The following is a 26231-nucleotide window of genomic DNA, read 5'->3' on the forward strand; positions in this document are numbered from 1 at the left end:
ATCTGAAAGAAAGGATGCTATGGCCCTTGGACTTATTGTGTGGATTTAATGAGAATATGTATGTAAAGACCTAAGCACAGTGGACCAGCAAACAAAGCACTTGATGTCAGCTCAAATCTATCCTCGTCACCAGAGGCATCACTTTTCAGCTGAGTGACACCTCTTGAGCTGGTCCACCAGCAATGAAAACATATTCACTCTCCAAATGGCAGCTCAACAGTGTTTTCATTATTTTCTAATCAATTAGATCTACGAAGAGCTATTTCATTACAAAATTATCAAGGCCACTCTCCATTTTAAGTAATTTAGATCCACTAAAGCAAATTATTTCACAGTTGGATTCTTAACTACACAACTAGTAGTAGCAAGCCAATCCAGGTGGGGGTTTCTCCACATTTCTAGTACCTCTGTATACAAATACATTAGTATACAACTGAGTAAGTCTGTTTTAAACACAGAAACTCCATCAATCACTACCAGCTATAATGTAGGTCAAGGCTTCCCACCTGATAAAAGTAGATCGGAATCAGTGTTAAGATTTAGAAAAGCCTAGGGATCACCCAGTCTGATCCTTTCGTTTTGCAAATGGATTTAGGAAATGTAGTTAACTAGTGAACAAGGAAAACATTCAAATGCTAATCTACTTTTTCAGAATTAGTCCAAATCCTAAAAGGAAACCTCAGTTTAGACTGACATCAATTTTTAGCTCAGCTAAAGGTGTTACTATTATTATCACATTGTAAGGTGTAAGTGGGAGCTTCCTTTCTCACTTTCAAGAGTACTGAATCTACAGCTCTGACTTGTTTCAAGACATTTATTTATTACAGGGAAGAGGGAGGAGAGAAAGGTCAGTCACCTTAAACTCTTATTTTACGTCTAATTCAAAGAACTAATAGTCATTTTCTTTTTAATTGAAACAAAGAGTTCATAAGCACAGTAAAAGATACTGTGAGAATACTCTCCTTCACATTCATCTGAGAGATTTTACAGAAACACAAATGGCATGTGAACCTATGAAAATATGCTCTAAAGATATTTGCAAATGACATATCAGATAAAGCGCTAGTATCCAAAATCTATAAAGAACTTATCAAACTCAACACCCAAAGAACAAATAATCCAATCAAGAACTGGGCAGAAGACACGAACAGACATTTTTCCAAAGAAGACATCCAAACGGCCAACAGACACATGAAAAAGTGCTCAACATCGCTCTGCATCAGGGAAATCCAAATCAAAACCTCAATGAGATACACCTCACACCAGTCAGATGGCTGAAATTAACAAGTCACGGAACGACAGATGTTGGCGGGGATGTGGAGGAATCCTACACTATTGGTGGGAATGCAAGCTGGTGCAGCCACTCTGGAAAACAGTATGGAGGTTCCTCAAAAAGCTGAAAATTGAGCTACTGTATGACCCAGTAATTGCACTACTGGGTATTTACCCTAAAGATACAAATGTAGTGATCCGAAGGGGTACACGCACCCCAATGTTTACAGCAGCAGTGTCCACAATAGCCAAACTATGGAAAGAGCCAAGATGTCCATCAACAGATGAATGGATAAAGAAGATATGGTATATACAGACAATGGAATATTATGCAACCTTAAAAAAAAATGAAATCTTGCCATTTGCAATGACGTGGATGGAACTAGAGGGTATTACGCTAAGGGAAGTAAGTCAATCAGAGAAAGACACGTATCATATGACCTCACTGATATGAGGAATTCTTAATCTCAGGAAACAAACTGAGGGTTGCTGGAGTGGTAGGGGGTTGGAGGGATGGGGTGGCTGGGTGACAGACATTGGGGAGGGTATGTGCTATCATGAGCACTGTGAATTGTGTAAGACTGATGAATCACAGGCCTGTACCTCTCAAACAAATAATACATTATATGTTAAAAAAAAAAAAAGACAGTAGGAAGGGAAAAATGAGGGGGGAAATCGGAGTGGGAGACGAACCATGAGAGACTATGGACTCTGAGAAACAAACTGAGGGTTCTAGAGGGGAGGGGGTTGGGGTGATGGGTTAGCCTGGTGATGGGTATTAGAGAGGGCACATACTGAATGGAGCACTGGGTGTTATACGCAAACAATGAATCATGGAACACTACATCAAAAACTAATGATGTAATGTATGGTGATTAACATAACATAATAAGGGGCGCCTGGATGGTTCAGTGGTTAAGAGTCTGCCTTCGGCTCAGGTTATGATCCCAGGCTCCTGGGATCAAGCCCCACATCAGGTTCCCTACTCTGCGGGGAGCCTGCTTCTCCCTCTCCCACTCCCCCTGCTTGTGTTCCCTCTCTCGCTGTGTCTCTCTCTGTCAAATAAATAAATAAAATCTTTAAAAAATAATAAAATAAAATAAAAAAAAGAAAATATGCTCTACTTCACTCATTAAGATAAATGAAAATTAAAATGACAAAAATAACAAAATTCCTATCAGATTTGCAAAAATCTAAGTCATTAGGCTTGAAAAAAGATTTGTCCTTGGAATGCCAACTTTATAATTCCCTAATTTAAAAACCATTGACAATCATTTCTACTCACAAGCAAGTATGCGCTCATGTATGGGTATGTGTCTATATTTATATATAAAATTTAATGTTAACATGTTCTGGAGAAACTAAGGGGAAAATAGGCATACTTTTATATTATTTGTTGAAGTTTAATTTCTGTGAAGAGAAATCTGACAATATGTATCAAAATTATAAATGCATATATCCTTTGACCAGCAATTCCACTTCTAGGAGTTTATCCTACAGATCACTTCCACATAGGAGAAATATCATAGGTAAAAGAATATTCACTGCAACCCCACTTGTAGAAGTAAAAAACTGGTAACAATTTGAATGTCCTGTAATAGGAGATCGGCTAAAATGATGGTAGACTCATAAAACAGAATATTATACAGCCATTAAATAAATGAAAATTATAAAAATATTAATATGGAAAGATCTCGAAGAGATTTCAAGTCAATAATGTGCTGCATATAGCATCATTAAATTTAAAGTTACATATAAATAGAAACATACTTATGCATGAGCATATATACTTCTCATTCTATTTCTTTCTACACATTTCAATTTCATTCTATTTACATGTATTATTTTTTTAAATAACTTTTTTTTTAAGTAGGCTCCACGCCCAGCATGGGGGGCTTGAACTCATGACCCTGAGATCGAGACCTGAGCTAAAATCAAGAGGCAGACGCTTAACCAACTGAGCCATGCAGGCGTCCCTATTTTTTTAAATAACTTTAAAATATTTATTTTCATCCAAATGAAGTAACTATCAAACTTCCCTTCACTGATAGCTTTTAAATCCAAGAATCCTAATTTCAGCATTCCAAAGACAAATCTTATTTCAAGCCTAGTGATCCCATCATCAATATCAGTTCTAAGCACAATTAAAATGTTAAAGCCCACTTCCAAGCAGAAACGCAGATCACTTACACTGTGACAGAGTTAAAGGGGTAAAACTCCAAGCTTACCTGACTAGGTCCCCATGAAGCTGTAAATAAAGACTTTCCCTTCCCTCCCCAGCACAGATTTCTGAGGCTGGCGTCTCCACGGTGCACAGGACAAGATGTAAGTCAGAGGAGGTGGCGGCAGCAGCCGTTGTAGCGGCAGAGGTTGAGTCGGCTCCATACAGGTAAACGCAACCTCTCCTGACATCTTCTCTCAGCCAGTCTCTTTCTCGAGAACCAAACCTACTTCGCCTATTCAAACAATTCCTGCTCCCATTGCGTTTCATATTTCTCTAAAAAACATCAAGAGAAAGAAATCATTAGCTAGAACGTCTGGCTGAGTTAGACATTTCAGTCCTCACTCCACCTTTCCACTCTCGATTCTCCAACACCTCCTGTCCTGGGGCCTTCCACACCTGCCATGTCCATTCCTAAGCTGGAAAACAGTTTTCTCTCCTCCAGCTGTTCATGCCTCTGTCCATCACTTTGTCTGACCCTTTCTTTTTCTTACGTTTTCAGAAAAATATAAGAATAATAAAACATCTGTGGACCTACTACCCACCTTTCACAAATTTTAATATGTGTCATATTTATTTATTTCGGATCCTTATTCTAAAGAATTCTTACATATAAGAATTACATGTCTTACATACATGTAAGAATATATATATATGTATATATACATACATAGCTGAAGTCACCTGTTACCCCACCTCAATCCCATTTCCCTCCCTCTCTCCCCAGAAACACTCTACTATACTTGCTATTCACCATTCCGTGCATTTTTATATGTTTGCCACATATGTACATATCTATAAACTAAATACAATTGTTTTCCATGATTTAGAACTTTAACTCCTAACATACTTATGTTTCACACTGCCATTTTTTTATTTGGTTCAAAATTGGTCATGCTAATACACCCAGCTCATTCATTCGAATAACATCTCATTATATGAATATACTGCAATTTATACATTCTCCTGCTGATGGCATTTAGTTCGTTTCTAATTTTTTTCACTGTTAGGAACAATGCTGCATTAAACATTTTTGCACGTCTCTACAATGCAAACTGAAAGTTTCTCTAAGGTCCTGACCCTCTGCCTCATATCCCAAATAAGTACAGAATACTGCACAATGTTGCACAAATGTTCGTTCCATTCTAATCATGTTTCTAAAAAAATTAGTGTTGCATTTGATAATTTAGGTATGTTAAATTCACACACATTACGGTTACCTCAAAGCAAAAACAACTGCTACAGCAATATGACAAGTCTCTAAAGATCAATACTGACCTACTCTATTTTTATGATGGGCCATTTCTGTTCCCTTGTTTTTTTTAAGATTTTATTTATGTATTTATTTGAGAGAGAGGAGGGAGAGGGAAGGAGGAGGGCATGGTAGAGAGAAGGAAGGGAGAAGGACAAACAGACTCACCGGTGAGCACGGAGCCCTACACCTGCAGCCCCATCTCACAACCCTGAGATCATGACCTGAGCTGAAACCAAGAGTCCCACGCTTAACCGACTGAGCCACTCAGGCACCCCTGTTCCCTTTAATATAAAGGCATTTCCGCTAACACACTGCCATACCTCTCTAGCATCATTCTCCATTACCTGTCACTGTTTCAGTCACATCCAGCTATTTGTAACTCCCCAAACATACCACGATTCCACAATTCTGTGACTTGTCTGAAATGTCCTCCGTCTTGTCCATCTGACTAGACAGCCTTCAAAGCTCTACTCCTATGTCACCCTGTCTTGTGTTCCCTATGGAGTCTTCCATGTATCCCATCCCCATTTTCTCTGCATAGCTAGAATTAGTGACTCTCCCCTCTCCACAGCAGAACCTCTTCACCTTGAACATATGTCTACTACTATGGGGGTCACAATGGGTTTTAATCGTGTATTTGATATTTCTTCCTCTCTTCTACACTGAGAATCTATTATAGTGCCTTAATACTTGAGTGGCACACTGATGCATGCAGAACTCACAGAAATCACATCACAGAATGTATTCCCAGTTTGTACTATAGCCCAGTTTGCTCTGGCAAAAGGTTGAACAAACTTGAGGGGGAAAAAAAATCTCCTTTTTTACAAAGAACCCTAAAATCTTTTTACCAACCACAAGGTAAATAAAAGACTATTGCTACTATTCCTCATTGGAAGTCAGAAATACCTATAAATAAAGCAAATATTATTTTTGTAGTTACTGAGATTAAGTATTTGAGGATAATTGTGGCACCTAAAATTCAATTTCTAAGATGATAAAGAAAAGTGAAGGAAAAGTGAGAAGGTATTTCCATGTGGGAAGAAAGAAAAATATGAGTGAGAATGGCTTCATTGTTTAAATTAAGGATAAAAGGTAAATCCATCATTTTACAGATATTAAGAATTAGAATATAGCTATTCAAAACCATGAAGATCATTACTGATTCTAACTTTAGATAAGTAGGATAAAGCCCTCCCACAAGTAGGAATTAGGTCTCTCTCTTGTCCACAAGATCATTTTCTCAAAGCTGAACTTCTCAGAATTAACAGAGGCCTTTCAAGTACTTATTTTATAAAGACAAAGGCCATCATATTTGTATCGGTAATTTTAGTCACTAAATACAATTAACCACTGATTAATTTTAAATATTCCTTATTTTTTAGTCTTTGGGAAAGATCAACTGGCCCATCTAAATACAGTATTCTATAAGGTACAGTAACATTTATACAAAGAAGCTCTGCATTCTGCACTGAGTGGAGAGAAATTTTGCTCCCCTGCTACTTAAAAAGAGAGCAAGTAGATACTATGCCACACAAACACCAAAAAGCATCTTTAAAAAAACTTTTTAAGGTCAAATAATGGCCCAATGATCTTCTCAATCTTAGAAAAGTCAAGAAAAATCCCTGGAAGTTATTATATTAGTTCATCCAGGATTTTTCTTCTGGGAGGATTTTTAAAGTCATTTTTAGGGGCACCTTGGGTGGTTCAGTCGGTTAAGCGTCTCCCTTTGGCTCAGGTCATGATCCCAGGGTCCTGCGATAGAGCCCCACGTCTGGCTCCCTGCTCAGCGGGAAGCCTGATTCTCCCTCTCCCTCTGCCATTCCCCTTGCTTGTTGTGCTCTCTCTCTCTCAAATAAATAAAATCTTTGAAAAAAAATTTTGGGGCGCCTGGGTGGCTCAGTTGGTTGAACGACTGCCTTCAGCTCAGGTCATGATCCTGGAGTCCCAGGATCGAGTCCCACATCAGGCTCCCTGCTCAGCAGGAAGTCTGCTTCTCCCTCTGACCCTCTTCCCTCTCGTGCTCTCTGTCTCTCATTCTCTCTCAAATAAATAAATAAATATCTTTAAAAAAAAAATTTTAAGTCATTTTTAAATGCATTTAGAGGGGTGCCTGGGTGGCTCAGTTGGTTAAGCATCTGACTTCAGCTGGGGTCATAGTCTCGGGGTCCTGGGATCAAGCTCTATGTCAGGCTCCCCAACCAGAAGGGAGTCTGCTTGTCCCTCTCCCTCTGCCCCTCCCCCTGCTCTCTCTCTCAAATAAAGTCTTAAAAAAAAGTGTTTATATATTTCCCTTAACACTCTAAATACTTGGCAGCTCTTTCTGCCCATGGGTTCTGTCCCTATGCTTTAATAAAAACACTTTTGCATGGGGGGGGGAGACTATATAAATTCCTTAAGAACTTTATCGAAACATATGTGTTGTTGGTCGAAGAATGTACCTCCTCTCCTATTTATATGATATATTCCACCCAGTGAAGATAAACTGCTGAGTTAGACCTTTAGTAGGTATCATTCCCTTAAACCTGCTCAATGGGCATTTAAAAGACCTAGATACCAAGCAAGCATAGCCTTCTAGCAACAATCTAGATGGACTGTTCAGCTATTATTAGTTATTGCTGAATTATCAAGTGCTTCCTTCTCCCCTGCGAAAAGCATCAGAAAACCCTGGAAAGGCCAATACTGTCCGCTGATGACTGTCAGCTTTTACAATCACTTTTCCACTGAAATTGCTAGATTAAGAACATGCTATTGCTTCCCTTACTCTTATGTAAATCTGTTGACAAACTTTTCTAAAAGGGAACAGGTCTATAATCAACTCTCACACCAAATAAGCGTAAAAGAGCACATTTCAGATTTAAATAGGGGCCCCTTCGTGGCTCAGCTGGTTAAGCAACTGACTTGATTTTCAGCTCAGGTCATGCTCTCAAGATCCCAAGAGGCTACAGAGCCTGCTTGAGAGTCTCTCTCTCCCTTTGCCCTCCCCCACACTCTCTCTCCCTCTCAAAAAAAAAAAAAAGATTTACATATACATTTCTAGAAAGTGCAAGTCTTTAGAGTAGACCATGAATTAAGTACCCACTTCAGTTTTAAGCTTTTAACTCTCTAAAAATTAAAATAACATATGAGGGCTGTGATCAGTTCAAAGGTGATAAACTATTAAACGCCCCCGTACAATTAACTCTTAAGATATGTATAGGAAAAACAGAGTCTGGTCAAGTAACTCTCCCTACTGAGTTCTATTAGAATGTGAAATACCGTAAGTTAAGAGATATGCTCCTGCGTTCAAAACTTTAAAACAATATGGGCTCACCTCTAGGAATATATATGTTAAGGAATATTTTGGAAAGGGTGGTATGAGATAAGGAAAGGAAGAATATTTCAGTTCATTAAAAATCATTTTGGTATTCATTGATTTTTAAAAACCATACACACACATTACTTGGCTAAAAACTTGAAACTAGTACTAATGAAAATTTATCTCATGGCACTTGCTGCCCAGTTATAACTTCATATCTTCTACAGTCTGAGTAAAAAAATAATCCCAAAATTGTAGCAAACATCTGGAAAACTATGCTTCACAGCTACTCCCAATAATCTTAAGAGTATTACAAATATTGTACTTATATTCCAACAAAAGTAAAGGGGTACATTCTAATTAGCAATTTGCTAAATAAATCTGGAAGTAGATTTTGAATCAAACGTTCCAATACCCCATACGGATGGACCAAGATCTAATCTGGCTAGATTATATTGGCTTAGTTATATTAGCCTTTTTATGAAGATCTGTAGTATTTGACAACAATGATGCTCGTAACTTTGTAGTTAGTATAAAAGCATTACAAAAAAGAATGGTATGCCTTTTTCAAAGGGTCTTCAAAGAACAAGCAGGAGATTATGACTTCTACCTATATATTCTTTTCCAGTTTCACTTGGCACAAAATTCAACCACTCAACTACTTAAGGAAACTTAAGTATGCAGAACACACAGCACCTGTTCTCCATAGCCAATCCCATTTATTTGCAAGGATTATTTAAAGTGTCAACCATATACAATAAAGCAAGAGACACAAGGGCATTAGACACTGTCAGCCTCCCATACCACCAACCCAGTACTATAATCAAGATTAATTTCTGGAATCTTTCTAACAGTCCCCAGATTGGAGCCCTAAGGAACCAGCGGTAAATCTGACCCCTTCCTGAAAGTCTAGGAAGGCACCCTTTGAATCAAGAGCCTCCTTTCTCAATTCCTACCATCTCACAATTCACTCCCTCCCTCACAAAAAGTTGTTATTAAAAAAGCCAAGGTTATCTTCTAGACCAGAGGGCATTACCTATCTCTCAGACCTGCCATTTCCTGATAAGCCAGAGCAGGACTTTTTTTTTTTAAAGTTCATTCACAACTTACATTTGATGACCTTACAGTTTTAAATAAATATCTAAGAGCCTTAAAGTAATTCTACTTAAAACTTATGGTTAAATAAGTTAAAATAAATATGTACAAGGTTTATGCAGAAGTAAAGGTAAACTATGAAAAGTTATTGCTTTAAGTCACTGCATTAAGACTGAGAGGTAACAGCAGGAAAAAAATGTTTTATATTTTAGAGAGCTCTATTTTATACTGTTTCATGGACGGATTCACCAGATGCTTCACACCTATTTTTTTTTTTCGGTGTTCCCATCTTTGCAGTGTCCTACAAATAATCTCAATATACAGTGCTCACCCTTGATTCCAATTAACAACTATTACTTAATGTATTTTTTAACATCATGTATTTTCACTGTTTTGCAAAGTATTTTTGAAAGACACCAAAATCTCTTAATTTTCTGTCCTCTCTTCCGTCTCGCTGACAAGTTTTAAATACTGCTGATTTCCTCTTCTAAAACTCTAGATGGAATTCTATTTCATCTCCAGAAGGACATCTAGTTTATATACTTGACCTACAGAAGAAAAATCCTCTCCAACTATTTCAGAGGCCAGTAGAAAACTCCATGCAGTTAGTCTCCCAGAACCCCTTCTTTAAACCATCTTCACTGTCCCCTGCCGACCCTACATTCCTTGTGCATTTAAACTTCTTGCCATCCCCTTCAAGGCTCCACTCCCCGCCTTGCCAGATCCTGCTTTCATTTTCCTCCTACTCCCCCCAATTCCTGCCCCCAAGCCCCGCTAGCTGCCTGTTGCATAACCTCTCCCCCCATTACCGTCTCCCTGGATTGTTAGCCCGGCTCCCGCAAACAGGAATGCCCTTTTTGCCGAACCCCTCCTCCCTGCGGCAACACGCCCAGAGATTCCCCGAGATTAAGCTCCTCCGCGGATTCTCTCTCCAGGCGGGCAGGTGGAGCTTGCAGGCCGGCGCCTCGGAGCAGAGAGCCGGGTCCTAACTTCGGTGGCGAGCCGGGAGGGCAGAGTCGGCCCGCTCCACCCGGCGTAGCCCCGAGCACACTGCAGCGCCCGGCCAATCACCGCCGCCATCCTCCCGCTGGGGTGATGTCTTCAGGTGTCCGGGGAGAAAGCCCTGCGTACTTCCAGCCCCGCTCTCGAGCCACGGGCGACCGGTCCCCGGCCCTGAGCGAGGCCGAGGGCGGCCGAGGAGAGCCCCCGGGTCCCAGAGGAGCCGGGTGGGCGGCGGCGGCCGGGTGGACGCCGGACCGAAGGCGTGGGCCTGCGAGACGGGTGGCGCGCGCCCAGGGATGGGCAGCAGAGGGGAGACGGAGGCGGCCGAGGCCGAGGTGGGGGCCAGGAGCGGAGGCCGAGGCGGGGGCCGCGGCGCCCCCAGCGGGACTGCAGGGCAGCCGGGCGGCGAAGCGGACAGACTGACACGGCGTGGGGGTCGCCGGCTACCTCGGCCACCTCGCGGGGCAGGGGCGGCCTCTCCCCGCCCTTGTTCACTCCCCAGCCCGCCCGCCTCACCTTCAGGACCCGGATCCCTCCCGGCAGGCGGCTCGCGGGCGCTTCGGGCGGCTCCGGGGGCTCGAGCGGGCCCGCGGGCCCCGGCTCCACCTCCCCCATCGGCGGCGGAGGCTGCACAGGGACGCGGGTCCGGCGCGACGGCGCGCGAAGCCTCGGCGGCGCGCGCGAGCAGCCCGCGGCCCCGCCTCCCGCGGCCGCCGGCCCCGCCCCGGGCCCCGCCCCTCCCGCAGCCCCGCGGGACCTGCGTAGCTGCGGGCACGGCGCGGCCCAGACTCCGCGAGCCGCATCCTGGCTGGGCTGCTGTGCCGACCCCGCGGGCGGAGCCGGGCGCCTCCGCAAGGTTGGGCCTGCGCCTCCGGCCGCCCTCAGTTTGGAGGACTGAGGCACAGGGAGGGTGATTTACTGCTATCCCCGCCTCCGAAGTACCGGCTGGACTTGGGGCAGGTGGGGTCTGCACCTGTTAGTAGTGACAGGACGCTGCCCTCCGCGGAGGGTGGCTCTTGTAACTTACCTCTCCCAGACGCTTCCTCTTTCTCCTCCAAAACTGGCCTATCACCCTCAAATGCAAAGCGCCACTGAACGGATTGTTGAGAACAGTCACCTTTGCAAGGCCTTTTCTCTTATTAGAGATGCTCACGATGTTCTCTTTAGCAAATTCGACCCAACCTCGTTTACAAAATGTCAACTCACCTTCCCTTTTCTCCTCCTTTAGTAGAAGTATCAGAATTCTTTACTCTGCCTCAAGCCACAATGGTCTAAAACCATTTTATTATTTGCAAGGCTAATTCATAAAATCTTTAAAAGTTAATTATTTTAATTCCTGCAGTGATACTTTGTGGCTAGCCAGTCGGCCACATTTGGAGTCAGCCTGATTCCAAATCTGAGCTTTACCTCTTTTTACACCTATACCCTTGTGCAATTTACTTGATTTGAGCCTTTGCTTCTTAGCTGTGAAATAGAAATTAGTATCTGTCTGGCAGTTATTATCAAGATTTTGTGAAGGCATACAAAGTGCTTAGTAGGGATTCATAATAGTCATTATAATTCTGATTTTCCAAATTTAGAATTTACTCAATTCCTGAGTTCTCTTCCTGTAATTTCTACTCTAGATTTTCCCAGGAAACCTTTTAGACTTCTGGATTTTAGGGCTTTCCTTCTTAAACAAGTATTAATGAATCTTCAAAAAATATGTAAGGAATTAAGCAGCAAAAAATCAGTAATTCCCTGAGCTTTGAATTGGTAAAAATAGTACCACCTTATCTACTGCTCCAGCTTGCCTAGCCCATACCAACTATATGGTTAAAATATTTTAATTATAGGCTTAGTACAAGAGAGTTTGAGATCTAACAGTACAGTCTGTGCCCCCTCTTTACTATGAGATATGTATCCATTTGGAGATCTTTTCAATTACAAGACAAAATCTGACTCTGTACAAAAGTTTGGACACTACTTTCTCCCTTCACATGAACTACTTTGCATATACTAAAATTCCAATCTCCAGTAGTCTTCATTTGTCTCATTTTAAAATTAAAAATGACTTCTATGAGTCTGGTATAAAGTGAAAAAAGCTCTTAGGTAGACTACCTCCTGGGTTTTCCTTCTACCTTGAAACTACTTTCAAGAAAGCTACTCAAAGTAGTTGAATTCCCATTTCCATGCTTACTGGGTAACTTCTTCCCGCGGGAACACTGGTATATAAGCTATAAGCACCATATGGGGAGAGAAGTGGACTTTGACAGAGGAGGGGAGGGACTGTGGAAAGACCAAAATGTGGTTCAGAATTAGTGTTTCTAAAAGCCTGTTTCTTGAGGTTTTATACATTACATTTTCCTGATCTCATAAGAAGCTTTTTATTGATTAATCACCTGAAGGGAAAGGATTTTATCCCAGGACCAGCATTTTGAGTTCATGCTGGGGAATAGCAGTGGTAGACTGGGTTTCTTAATTAATGGAGTAAGGGCTAATGCATCAATTCAGAATACAAGCATAGGCTAAAAGTTATGTATCTCCTACTTCTTCATTCATCAACAACAGTAGTACCTCTTTCAAAAGGAAAACGAAAAACAAACAAAAAACTACCAACCCGGATATTCCAGGGGATCATTTACAATGCAATTCTTGAAAGGTCTCCATGTTTTAAGATCCAATTCAGCATCAACCAATTGGATTCTCCTTTTTCTTTCCAAATCATGTACTGCCATTAACATTTTATATTGTTTCAAAGGTCATATATTCATGTTCTTCCCCAGTTCAAGGCAGTGTGCATTATGTATGCCAAGGGTTATGTAACTACAATTTCTGGAAATGGTAAACAGCTGAAACTAACCCTAAAAATAAAATCCTCTGGGAATTTCTGTGCAAAAATCCATCTGCCCTCACTGCAGGTTCATGGTTACAAAAATCAGTTTAGATCAAGCCAAGAGACAGAGAAGTCATTACTGCCTCCTCTCTGTATCTTTCCTATAAGCAGCTGTACATATCTCTCTCTCCACCTGGGGAGGGAAGGACACACACACACACACACACACACACACACACACACACACACACACATTTATCCCAGAAGCTTTTCCTAATCCTCACTACAAAATCGAAAGAAAGTCTGGAGAAGAAAAGTTTGTCCAACTACGGTAGAAGAGCCATAGGGCCTTACCACATTCACTTATTTATAGCTAGTTCCCACTCCTTTAATGATCACAAAGTCATCTGTAGGCCTAAATCTCTTATTTCTACCTTAGGTTGAACAGATTTAATTTTTTTAAAAAAAGATTTTATTTGAGAGAGAGCACAAGAGTGGGGTGAGGGGCAGAGGGAGAAGCAGACTCCCTGCTGAGCAAGGAGCCCGATGCGGGGCTGGATCCCAGGACCCCAGGACCCCAGGATCATGACCTGAGCCGAAGGCAGATGCTTACCTGACTGAACCACCCAGGCGCCGCAGTTTTAGAAAGTCTTTATTTTAGTTCCAAAGAAACAGGTAGTATTTACCTGGCCTGAGGGTTTGAAGGGATATATTTTCAAAATCTGGGGACAACTGAACTAGGGGAGGAAATAGCATGGAAAAGCCTTAAAAGTGATAAAAATTACCTCAGTCCTTCTGGACTGAAGTTCAAATCTCAACACTATTCATTGTATTGTTGAGTAAATGCCTGAAGTCTATTACTAGGTAAACTTTTCTATTGTAGCTTTTATATTTTCCTCTAACATGAAAGTATATGCAGATGAACATGTTAACTAAATTTAATATTAGCAACAAAAATGAATTTTAACTAAACCACATATAAGATTACAGAAATGTCACTTATCAAACAGTGCCAAAGGGCACTTCTGCATAAACTAGATAAATGCTGAGGCTTCTCTTCTTCTCACTTAGGGGGCTTTCACGATCTCCCCCTTCTCAATCAAGGGAGTATCAGGGATCACCCAATAGAAAACCTATAGCTTCCAACATCCAGACACTCTCACTTCTATGGAAGAATTCACATTAAATAGATCATGAAATAGAATTCATTTTGGCTGGTCAAACCTTCCCCTTCCCAGTCACAGATACACTTAAACAATTTACAAATAGCTTATAACTAAAACCCCATGACCACCTCTAAATACACATTTCACTTTGATATGATTTGACTTGTTTGAAAATTCACCCATGTGGAGAAGTAAGCATGAGTTAATAATCATTAGTTAAAATTCCCAACTGCACTTTTGACTGTTATAGACTACAAGTTTTTTTTTAGGTTGTTCAAATTCTTCTAGGTGAGATTTCTGTGTAAAAGGCACATTAACAGGTAAGTTTAGCTCAAAGCTCTGGAATAAGAATTCATTCAAGGCTTCTCTATCCACTTATAAGAAGCAAGGAAGCAAATTTTAAATCATTGAGTATTGACTTTTTATTATTAGTCACTGTTCATAATTTGTTTCAACCAAAAGACAATACACACAGCAGAATTCTAATGCATCCCATGTAAATGTTTACATCCATTTTATTCCTCACTCGCCTCTAAGACTTATCATTTAATTTTAAATTTTTTTTACATCTCAAAAATATGTCTGCAATAATTAGAATTAGCTGTCCCACTTAGAAACAGCCTTTTAATATTTTTACAGTAAAGAAGATGTGATGGGGCTTAATGAAAATGTAACTTACAACAATTATGAAAGAAAAGGGACTTTACAGGGACACAGTGGGAGTTCACAAAGGAAAGAGTCCAGAAGCTCTTTCCCATGAGCCCCCCCCAAATTGAAAACAAAAACAAAACACACAAAGCGCAACAGCAGGTTCCAAAAACAAAAACAAAAAAACTCCGATGCTCCATCCTGAAGCCAGAATCAGAGTCACGGAAGCAACTGTGCAAGCTGCTCCAGCACGTTCTCCTGTTTAAGTGCCCTGGGTCCTGGAACCCTGCAGATGGAGCCCACTCGCTACTATTGCTTGAAAAAGAGTGATTCACTTCCACAAGCAGCCCCACCCTCCTGAGCCAAAGCCGGTCAACGTGTTTTAAACTTCAGGACTTTCCGCTCTTCAGTGACCCCTCCCCACTCCCAAACACATGAGTACACAGTCATGAACCACCTCTTCACCAACCACAAATTCGTGAATATCCACTTTTTGCTCCCTAGCTCTCATTCGGTTTAGGGCAATGCAGATAAGATACATTCACTAGAAAAAAATAAGACATATTCAAACTCTTTCTTCCCCCCTAGTTCTCATGGCCCAAGTATTTTCCAATGCAGAAAATAATAAAGTTGAACCTCAAAAACAGTATCCCCTAACATCCAACCTCTTCTAGAAGAATGTAAAAATGAAAAGCATGTTATACAGTAGATGGAAATACTCAAACCGTTAATGCTGAACAGTTTCAAATGTCTACTTTCTTATATGAATGGGACGAATAAAGGGTATGAACCACATCTTTAACCCAGTTAAGAGGAAAAAAATCCCCTCCCAAATGTTACACTGAGGAATGTTTCTTTAAATGAGAAAGACGTTAAAATGAACGGATGATCACTACAGACAGCACAAAACATTCCATGACTGTCCCAATCACCTCAAGGTAACAGCACCAGAGCATTGTGGGAGAAGCTTCTTGGGTAGAGCACCCTTCCTGCAGTTTTTTGAGATAACTTAGAGGAATTGTCCTTTAGGATTACTTGGGTGGAGGGGGTGGGAGTGATAGGGTACACTACTCTGAAAGAGAGGGGGAAATGAGGTAAAAATGCATGTGAAATTGTCCGAGTATGTGTAGGCTCACAGCTCATCACCCTGGGGTTATTAAGACAGCCATGGAAATCATCCCTTCCTCACAATGGCTCTGATGTTGTAGATCTATCCAAATTTGCTCCCCCTTGCATGGTCATACCAGGGAAAGAAATTACTGAAATGTGTAAGTATTCATAGAAAGTAAGAGATTTCTCCTTTTAGCAGCAAGGCCAAGTATGAGGAGAACTAATTCTGATCCTAGAAACTAAGGCACGCTGAAGCCTTCAAAGATCCCATCATTTGAAAGAGTCGTCACAACCATCAGGATCCTAGGCAGCTTTCAGGCCGCTAGTTCTTCAGTGTGGTGCTCAGCTTCACTTTCCAAAATCACTCCAAATAATCTAGGCAGCACCCTTTGCGTTAAGGCCATGATTTTTATCCCGTCTAGACAAAGCTATGGATAATCACATAACTCTACCTCAAAACTATAATCACGCACAGAGATGCTTTGTTACTAGAGTAGACCCTTTCCAGCTCCACTAGCTAGCACTGTCTTATAGCATGGTCTTCGGCAGATAGAATTCTGAGATTCAATTCAGTCCAACTAAAGAAACTTGAGCTGGTCAACTATTAACGTGAGAGAAAAATAAAGCCTCTAACCCAGAGAGGAATGTTAGATAAATTCTGTTCGAGAAATCCACCAACACTATGTTAATCCTATCCTGTTTCACAGCATTAAGTATCCATCCAATGAAATCAGTCGGCAAAGAAACCTTGAAAGGCTATTCTCCATTGCACAGGCTGAGCAAGTTGTCTGCAACATACACTAGTCCACACTTGCCTTTACTGAAAACTGTGCACAAGGAAATATCCTGTTCTTGACTCAACCATTTACCCAGTAGAGTAAGTTTTAGCAAATCTTGCTCTTGTTTATGAGTAAGACCAGAAAGTTTCCCCTCTGGAGCCTTTTAGTTCAACCCCAGTTTGTCAAACGTTAGGAATAATCTAGCATCTGATACAGAGCTAGATTTGACAAGACACTGAAGATTTTAAGTAAAGGCTTGGTGAAATGCGGGGGGAGAAAAAATAGATTTGTATCCAGGTTTAAGACCAAAGCCAAAGTAGTCCTTATACTATACTCAATACAGTAATGATTGCAAACATTCTAAGAGCAAGGCAGTCCTGACTTGTCCTCTCTTCTTGAGCACATCAGACATGGCACCCGTGCACGCGAACATACACAGTACATTCACCATGTGCCAGAGAAGTCACCTTACCTCATCCCAGCAACTCGGTGTTACGGTTTGAGAACACAAGGGTCCTTTCTAAAAAGCACTCGGCACTCTCCCTAGTTTCAAAAGCTCCAGACCTCAGGTCTTTGATGCAGATATTCATGAGACTGGCCTCTCTCAGGAGACCAACTTCTCAGACTCAGGAAAGGATATGCCTACTCTATGGTGTCCATAAGACTTCCTCTCACACAGCGGGCAAGGAAGCTACAAGGCTTCATTCCAACACCATAAAGTACAATATAGGAAAGATTTCTTTAACCGCGTGGTCTTTATTTCAGTGCCAGTGTTACAGATACAACACAAATGTTCCAGTTAGAAGAAGGAATTCAAACGGAATGCCAAGGTCCAAGCCAGGCTCAGAAAATAAAAAGGAAGGTTCGGAGTAATGGAGAAGATGACTCCAATATGCTCTAGGATGAGTCTGATACTCACTCTTCCTATGGGCAAAGGTGCTTTTGTTAAGGAGTCTGATCTTAAAAAGCAAACTCCTCTTTCCACCCATTTACCATAGTTCAACAGGCAAGTTATGGGCTTAGGAGAAACTTTAAAATTTGTGGTGGGGATAGGGGCTTTAATAACTATTAATATACCTTTTAGAAGCGTTCACTTTGTACTTTCAGGGCTATCAATTTTGAACATCTGGAGAGTATTCCTGACTACAGCTAAAGAATGGAGAGAAAGGGGAGCTGGAAGAGCCTTGGGAGTTTCTATTACAAAGAGAGCACCATATCCTTCATGCCGAATCTCAACACAAGCTCTTTTTAACTGCATCTGTCCAGTGTTTACAAATAACCTCTCCAGGTCTGCCCAGGTCTTGGTAACAAACATACATACATGTGTGTGTCTGTGTGTATACAGCAATGCACAGAAAAGGCTACCAGGAGCCTAATGCCTCTTTCAAACATTGGGGGAACCAGTAGAAAAAGGCAGGGCTCCCTAATGTCCATTGTTAACATTTCCATTCTGAATGCCTGATGTAAAAAGCGCCTGAAGATGGTAACCCAGCTAGTGAGGAGTGGACACCCCCACCTCGCCCAGTCCACAGAAAAACACAGTAGAAAGAAGGGGCAACTCTTTGCTGCAGAGACAGAGTGAGTGTTTCCTTGCCATGGATTCCAGTCCTCTCCTCCAGACCAGCTGCTTATTTCCTCAGGGACCCAGGGAATGTTGATTCTGGCTGTAAATGTGGGAGGGGTGGAGAAGTGCGGACAAAGGAGAAGAGGAGGAAGAGTGCAAAGTAGCCTCCAGAAGCAGCCGGCCTCAACAGTGGAGGAGAGGAGATTCGTCTTTGACAATGCTTCAAGGTCAGCAATAACTTCAGGAAAATCCTCCTCAACAGTTCTCTTCAGCTCCTCATGCCCATGGTACAGTTGGGGGGACTTGCCAGCGATCACAACCTCCTTCCCAGGGTTCCTTTGATTGAGTGGGACAAGAATGAGAATGGTGCCGGGCCCTCATTGCCAGGACTGAGGGGGAAAGTTGTTCACTTCTGCTAGATCTTGCATTGCTGAGCCCTTGTGGTTATATGTGAGCTTGATTCGCATCCGCAGCTGTTGCTGTAGAAGAACAGACAATCGCAAATTATACAGTGAAAGGAAATCTGTAGAATCTGTGTGGTCCACAAAGAGGCCTTTAATCCAAACAAATTATTTTAGAGCAAAGCTGCCTCTTAAAAATGACACACAAATAACCACTACCACCACTGTTACTGCCTAATACTCTGGCCAACATCATGCAGTCGAGTAGAGAAAGTGCATCTCCAGAACAAAGCATCAGCTTCAATCCAAGAACCACATTCACAGGACAAAACCACTCAGGAGCAGTTTCATAGTAACAGTGGCTGAGGGCTTCTCAAAAAGATTCAACCCTTGTATCCAAGTTTCCAGAAAAATGAGGTAAACATACTCATCTTATGCTTTACATTCAGAGATACTGTTGCTTTGTCTGTAAAACCAATAGTAAATGTGAACATAAACTTGTTTTATTCCCAAGACATAAAAGAAAAAAAAGAGTTATGTTGGTTATGGTAACAGAAGTCATTTTAAGAGAACTCAATTATAAACCCCTTTTACTTTATGTGGCAGATTTCAAATATTAATGCACTAAAAAAATTTTTACCCCCTTCTGGTATGTTATAATTTTAATTATTTATAAAAATAAAAACAAGGAAAAAAAAGAAATTTTTTACTCTCTGTATCAGATTATGAAAGGAATCTAGGCTTGTGCTATAGGCAGATACTCAGAATCCAGTGAGTACCAGAGGAAAGGCAAATGTTGTAAGAGGAAGGGATCATCACGCTGGGGTTATAAGACACTTCTAGAAATCTTTCAAGGTGAAGAAATTCTCTGAACCATTTTCAAAAAGTGTTTGAAAACTAGTCAATTGATTGCTCTTAAGAGTGGAGTCAATTTACTTCTTTGAGAAGATATAATGAAAATATTGCTTAATTTCAGTTTCTAAAGCTACTTTTCATTTGGCTACTTCATTAAAAATGCCCCCACTTGTACTGTACACACTTAATCACTGTAGTAAATATGGATATACACAGTTCTACAGATACTCTTACCCCACACTGCAACTTGTATAGAAATTAAAATGTCTAAGGAGCACCTGGGTGACGCAGTTGGTTGGGCATCTGACTCTTGGTTTCTGCTCGGGTTGTGATCGCAGGGTCGTGATATCAAGCCCCGTGTCAGGCTCTGTGCTCAGCACGGAGTCTGCTTGAAATTCTCCCTCTCCCCCATGTGCTTTCTCTCTCTCTCCCTCTCTCTAAAATAAATAAATCTAAAAAAAAAAAAAGATTAAACTGTCTAAGCTTTCCCTCTTCTCTTGATAGATATTAGATCTGTAGATGGATAAATCTAAATAGATAATTCCTTAAAGCTGCATTTTAGGGATGCCTGGGTGGCTCAGTTGGTTGAGTGCCTTACTCTTGATTTTGGCTCAGGTCACGATGTCAGGGTCATGAGACTGAGCCCCACATCGAGCTCTGTGCTGGGTGTGGAGCTTCCTAAAGATTCTCTCTGCCCCTCCCGCCCCCTCTCCCTCTCAAAAAATAAAAAAAAATTTTAAAAAAAGGCTGCATTTTAATGCTGCCACTAAGCCATTTCAAGTGTCTAGGCTGTGTTTGTTATCTAATCTACAAAAGAACAGAGGTTAGACTAGACATTTTCACAGATTTCTTCTACAACTATGAGGCAGAATAAACCTAGAGAAACAAAGCAGAATTTTATTTCAGGAAATATGCTTACACATCACTCAGATACTGTCTTCAAACGTGCTACTCACCTTCTGCGGGTTGAGAACTTTAATGACTTGTGTGATGGTCCCCGTATTAAATGCTGGGACAACGCTGCTGCTTGGAGACAGAAGCTGCAGCTGGAATGTCTGTGGAGAACAAAGGGCACGCTTGAGAAAAAAGAATACACTCAATACTGTCAGAGATGTCAACAAATAAAAAAAGTCAGACACCCAGATAATTACTCAAGTAACAGACTGACCGACTACTATGTTCTGTTTGTTCTCCAGATATCAGCAATTCAGAGTATGTGGGCTGACTATAACCTTCACGTTATTTTTAAAAACCCCACTGTTAGGTCTTTGATCATGAAAACTAGCAATGAGCCACCCTCCTCTTTCGGGCAGAAGGAACTTTAGCCTACCACTTTTCAAAAGGTGACCAATTGTTGTTTTGGCAACCTCACTTAATAGTAACTGATCAACTATGCAGGTAAAAAAACGGGTGCATGTGGCTAAAAAAAAAAAGCTAGAAAGAAATGAAGAAGAAAAACAAAGAACCCTTTCTACAAATAACAAACCAGCATACCAATCACCAAGTACAGGCCTTTATGCTTTTGTGTATTTGGATGGTTGGGATAGGGAGACTTAAACTTTTGTTTTCTCAAGTCTACATAATCTGGAATGTGTCAAGGGCTACATGACAGAGGTAAGGAAAGGCTTGAAAGAGCCAAGCTGTTAATATGTATGTGGAATACTCAGGATCTCCCCCATCAGGGTCACAGGTCTTATGAGAACAATTTCCTGCAGAGCTAGCCTATACAGCAAAAAACCTGGAAAAGCCAATTGTGATAATTTGTAGTGTTGGGGGTTTTATTTGTTTGTTTACAGATAAGAGAGATAAAAGTGCTATCAGCAAGACAGGTAAACCATAATTGTTAGCACAATATAGTATGTATGTAGCTATTCTACATACTAGGATTTTGCTTTATTTTTTCTTGTTTTAAGCCATGTCCAGTGTGGAGCCCAACGTAGGTCTTGAACTCATGACCCTGAGATCAAGACCTGAGCTGAGATCAAAAGTCAGACACTTAACTGACTGAGCCACCCAGGCACCACCATACTAGGATTTAAAAAAAATTTTTTTCCTGAAAGCATAGCCTTCTAAAATAATGGAGAGTGCAGAGAGAAAATAGAGAGGGAAAGAGAGGCAGAGGGAAGAAGAGCGAGAGAGAGAGAGAAAGAGAAGGGAAAGGGGGAGAGAGACAGAAAAAGACAAGTGGGGAGCGGCGCGAGCGGGGCCGAGAGGAGGAAAGTCTATCCAGCCTTCTCCTAGGACCAAAATTGTCAGAGTAAAGATTTAGTATCAACTCACAGACTTATTATGTTGGGTCTTATTATAATTCTATTGTCAAGATAATGTAAGCTGAAATATTATTATGTACATTTATTTCATCCAATGTAAGATGCCATTGTTTTTCACACCATTATTTTATATGTACCACTGAGAAAGAAAACAGGCTACCAACTAAACTATGATAAAGTCCCAATTTTAAAATGCATCTCAAGTTCAGAGATAATAAAAAGTAATAGTAGAATCTATGAAATATGATTATTTTGAAGTTCAAGAGACATCATGCCATGCAAATAGGTATTATACAGTACAACACCAAAAATAAGGCCATACTTTAATGGCAGAGACGCTCTGTTGCTGGAGCACAGTGTAGAGTAACAAGTGTAAAACCCAAAGTTGAGGCAGTTAACGTTTACTGAGCAATGAACATATGAAAAGTGCTTAAAACAGTACAGAGTACCTAAAACTCCTCTATCCCTCAAACGAACCCTAGGAAGTAGACGTCACTGCCACCATCCATCCTCCCTTTGTAAACAAGAAACTGAGGCACAGAGGTTACGTCTGCTTAACGTCATACAACTACTACTGAAACCACCCCACTCGAGTGCTTCTAAAAACATCTACATTACTCTGACTCCTAAAAAATGCAAGTAAAGGAGGTTACAAAGTCAGCAGTAACCACAAATAAAAGGTCTTCAATTTCCAAAAATGTGTTGTTTGAATGTCATACTTCACATGTCACTGCAAAGATTAGATTAGCTTAGTCTAAAACAAGGGCTGGCAAACTATGGCCCATTGGCCAAGAATGACCCAACATCTGTTTTTGTAAATTTTTTATTGGAACAGAACCACACTCTTTCATTTACATTTGTCCCCACTATAACAATAGAAATGAGTAGATGCAACAGAGACCATACACCTGAAATACTTACTATCTTGTCTTTGACAGAAAAATTTTGCCCATTCTTCATTCTCAATATTTCTTCATACAAAACTTTTCATTTTTCAAAGATGGACAAAAATTTTCCTTAAACTAAGATTTGGTATAAACAAAGCTTCAATTTACAAAAACAAGCAGTCATTGTATCAATACTAGATATTAATGAAGAAGGAATGTTTCTTTCACTTAAATAAATATCAAGAGATGAAAACTTTTAATTCTGATCCAGTAACTAGAAGAGAATACCAAACAGATAAGGTCCTTCCTCTTAATGAATTTTAATTCCATGTTAGAATTTGTGTTTTTTAGGTTTTTACCACTGTATTACTGAACCCCACCCATCCTCAATGACCTGAGCATTAGCAGACCACTTTGTAGAACTCTGCTGTGAATCTCACTAGCTATTACCAGAATGTCCTTTCTTTATACTGTAAGAATATTTCTGACCAAGAAAAAGCTTTCAAAATGACATGCTTCAATACATAATACATTATTGTTAATTTGGGTTATATCTGCAAATTTAGTTTAACTTCTAAACATGAAAATATATCACTTATCAAATGCATGAAAAAGGCAAAGAAGACACTGTAGTACCTTTGGTACTGCAGCCTGAAAAACAAAGTCTGTCATGTCCAGCTCTGTGCTGTTGGAGGCCTGTATCGTTATCACTGTGACGCTAGGGTTGGTATTTGACCGTTCAAAGGTGAATTCTATCTTCAAGCCGTTCTTACTGTATGCTGTGATGGAGGGGATGCCTGGAAAGCACAGGAAGATCAGTCTAACTGCAGTCAGCTTAATGCTTACAGAATTATTCTTTTCTTCAATAACCACCTCTCACCGAGGGTGATAACACCAGTAATCGTACCTGTAGTGATGTCATTGAAGAGAGGCTGTGATGAAAGCCCATCCAACAAGAAGGGGGGCTGGGCTACCTGTGGGACTGAGGCAGGGGCAGGAGCAGCAGCTGGAGCACCTAAATGAAACATCCTGGTGGTAAGTCAATCTTAGCCAGCATGATAAAGCTCACCAAAAATTAATTAATTAATTAATTAATTTAATTAAAAAAATACAGGAGAATATTGTTATATCTTAGGTTAAGAGAAGGATTCCTTAAACAAGAAGCGAAAAGCATAAACCAGGGGCACCTGGGTGGCTGGCTCAGTCAAACATCCCATTTTTGGTTTCAGCTCAGGTCAGGGTTATGAGATCAATCCCCGTGTTGGGTTCCATGCAGAGTGCAGAGCCTGCTTAAGATGCTCTCTTCCCCTCCCCGCTACCCCTCCCCCTCCTGGCACTCTCTAAATAAATAAATATTTCTTTTTTTTTTTAAGATTTTATTTATTTGACAGAGAGAGAGAGACACAGCAAGAGAGGGAACACAAGCAGGGGGAGTGGGAGAGGGAGAAGCAGGCTTCCCGCTGAGCAGGGAGCCCGATGTGGGGCTTACTCCCAGGACCCTGAGATCACAGCCTGAGCCGAAGGCAGACGCTTAATGACTGAGCCACCCAGGCGCTCCAATAATATATTTCTTAAAAAAGAAAAAAAAAAAGAATAAACCATAAAGAGAAAGAACTAAATATTCAAATACTTTAAAATTAGTAACTTGTATTCATTAAAAAATACTATAATAAAACAGAAAGACCACAGGACCACAGGCAGTAGAAAATATTTGTTACAAAATAGCAAATGGATGAGTATCCAGAACTATAAATATTTTCTACAAATCAATAAGAAAAAAAGATAATCCAACTTAAAATGGTAAGAGATATAAAGAAGCAATTCACAGAAGAGGGAACCTGAATGAAAAGAGAATCATATGTAAAGAGACACTGAATAGTACCAGTAATGAGGAATATAAAGTTTAAAAGCACAATGAGATACTTCTTCACATCCAACAGAACGTTGAAAATTTCAACGTCTGATAATACCAGATACTGGTAAGAATATGGAGCAATGCAGACTTCTAATCTCTGCGGTAGGGATATAAATTAGTACAAACAACCTGGAGAACATTGGCAATAGTAGAGTTGAACAGGATTATACCTCTAAACTAAAGTTCCTCAACCTCAAAACTAATGAAATTTTAGGCTAATTATTTGCTGTAGAGGGCTATCTTGTGCACTGCAGGATATTTACCAGCACCCCTGGCTTCTACCCATTAAATGATAGTAGCATGCACCCAGTTGTGACAATCAAAAATATCTCCAAACACTGCCAACACCTGAGGGGCAAAATAATATTTTAATAATAATAGTAATTTAATAAGATTTTATTTTATAAGCTAAGTAGATCAATATTAAATTTTATAAATGTTAAATACTGCATAATAAAATTTTAACACACGTGTACCCAGGGAGAGGTGGTATGAAATGGAGGAAAGAAATCACCAAATTACCATCTTTAGCTGATCCTTCCAAATAAGAACAAGCTGAGGATCAAGCGAGTGATAGAAAATGACCATGAACTGACAGAAATCAGGATTCCAAGAAAAGGCATAAGAAAACAGCAAAATAAAGAGTGCATTTTAGGTTTAAATAGATTTCAAACTACTTAAGAAATTATCTGAAAATACACCATTTCAAAAAGGATTAACAAAGTGAAGGAAGGCTAAAATCTTTTTTTAAAAAAATACCCAAGTACAAGAGAAAAAAATGACATATTAAAAGTGAGCAAGTAAGGTAAAAATACATATGGTTAAGCAAACCATAAGAAATGTGAACACCACAGCAAGTGCAGTCAAGCACATTACCAATAAAATATACAAAGAAATATTCATATAGTTCTCCTAACTTTTATAACTCTAATCTAGTAATTTTCCCACAATTTCCATTTTCAAAACAATTTTCAGAAATGCATTCCCATGGAAAATCAGAGGCTACTCAAAATGTATAGGTAGCATTATGAGTCCCTAAGCCCCTAAGATTTTAGCTCTTTTCTCCTGTAAAGGTAAAATAAGTAGTTTTGGGAAACAACAGAAACTCACTGCTCCAGTTCCCCTAAAAACACACACTAAATTTATTTCCTAATTTCCACTTACTTAAACGACTATGCATTAGGATATATGACTGTAATGATGGCTTAAAGAATGTAAAACTCAAACATGTTTAACCTAGTAATGAAAATGGGAAAATGCGTTTAAAACACATTAGAATAAGGAAAATTCAGGCTCTTTAACATTTTATCAGTTTGCTTTTTCATGTAATACTAGGAAAGGAAGAAAGTAAAAAAACAAAAAACAAAACACTAGGACCCCTGCTGAGTTAAGATACAAAAGGAATATGCAAAAAAGAAATTCATGTGTATTGCAAAATAGGGATAAATGTAATATTCCCTGTGATTGAAAAAAATAAAAATTAACAAAATAAGAGGGCCAATCTTCACCTGTTAGGGTTTTTAAAAAAATGATAATACAGAATACTTATGACTATACAGTGAAACTGGTAGCCACATGCACTGAGGAAAAGATACAACCTTTACTAAGTGCCTACTATGTGTCCTGCATGTACTGAATAAGTCATCATTCCTCACAAAGAGCTTGTAAGGTAAAGTATTTA

The 26231-nt window shown here is 40.2% G+C and overlaps 3 protein-coding genes across 6 annotated transcripts in view; 1 reads left to right on the forward strand and 2 right to left on the reverse strand.

Annotated features, from left to right (window-relative positions):
• The window catches only part of PHLPP2 (PH domain and leucine rich repeat protein phosphatase 2), a 76819-nt gene extending 66036 nt beyond the window's left edge, over nt 1–10783 (reverse strand). The window contains exons 1-2 of the mRNA XM_025888752.2: nt 10657–10783; nt 3501–3769 (exon numbers count right to left, since the gene is read on the reverse strand). Of these exons, the coding sequence (XP_025744537.1) occupies nt 3501–3769; nt 10657–10755 (368 nt within the window). The 5' untranslated portion in view covers nt 10756–10783. The remainder of the gene's footprint in view (nt 1–3500; nt 3770–10656) is intronic.
• CHST4 (carbohydrate sulfotransferase 4) overlaps nt 1–26231 on the forward strand; it is a 330552-nt gene that overhangs the window by 157327 nt on the left and 146994 nt on the right. The gene's annotated exons all lie outside the window — the stretch shown is intronic.
• AP1G1 (adaptor related protein complex 1 subunit gamma 1) overlaps nt 14731–26231 on the reverse strand; it is a 77179-nt gene continuing 65678 nt past the window's right edge. For all 3 annotated transcript variants that reach the window (XM_073880050.1, XM_025888754.2, XM_073880049.1), the window contains 4 exons: nt 23543–23650; nt 23272–23432; nt 20435–20533; nt 14731–18701 (listed from right to left, as the gene is read on the reverse strand). In XM_073880050.1, coding sequence (XP_073736151.1) covers nt 18600–18701; nt 20435–20533; nt 23272–23432; nt 23543–23650 — 470 coding nt within the window. In that variant the 3' untranslated portion in view covers nt 14731–18599. The remainder of the gene's footprint in view (nt 18702–20434; nt 20534–23271; nt 23433–23542; nt 23651–26231) is intronic.

Source organism: Callorhinus ursinus, unplaced genomic scaffold (assembly GCF_003265705.2).
Source record: "Callorhinus ursinus isolate GAN/ISIS: 27379988/994484 unplaced genomic scaffold, GSC_fseal_2.0 scaffold37, whole genome shotgun sequence".
Classification (NCBI taxonomy): Eukaryota; Metazoa; Chordata; class Mammalia; order Carnivora; family Otariidae; genus Callorhinus; species Callorhinus ursinus.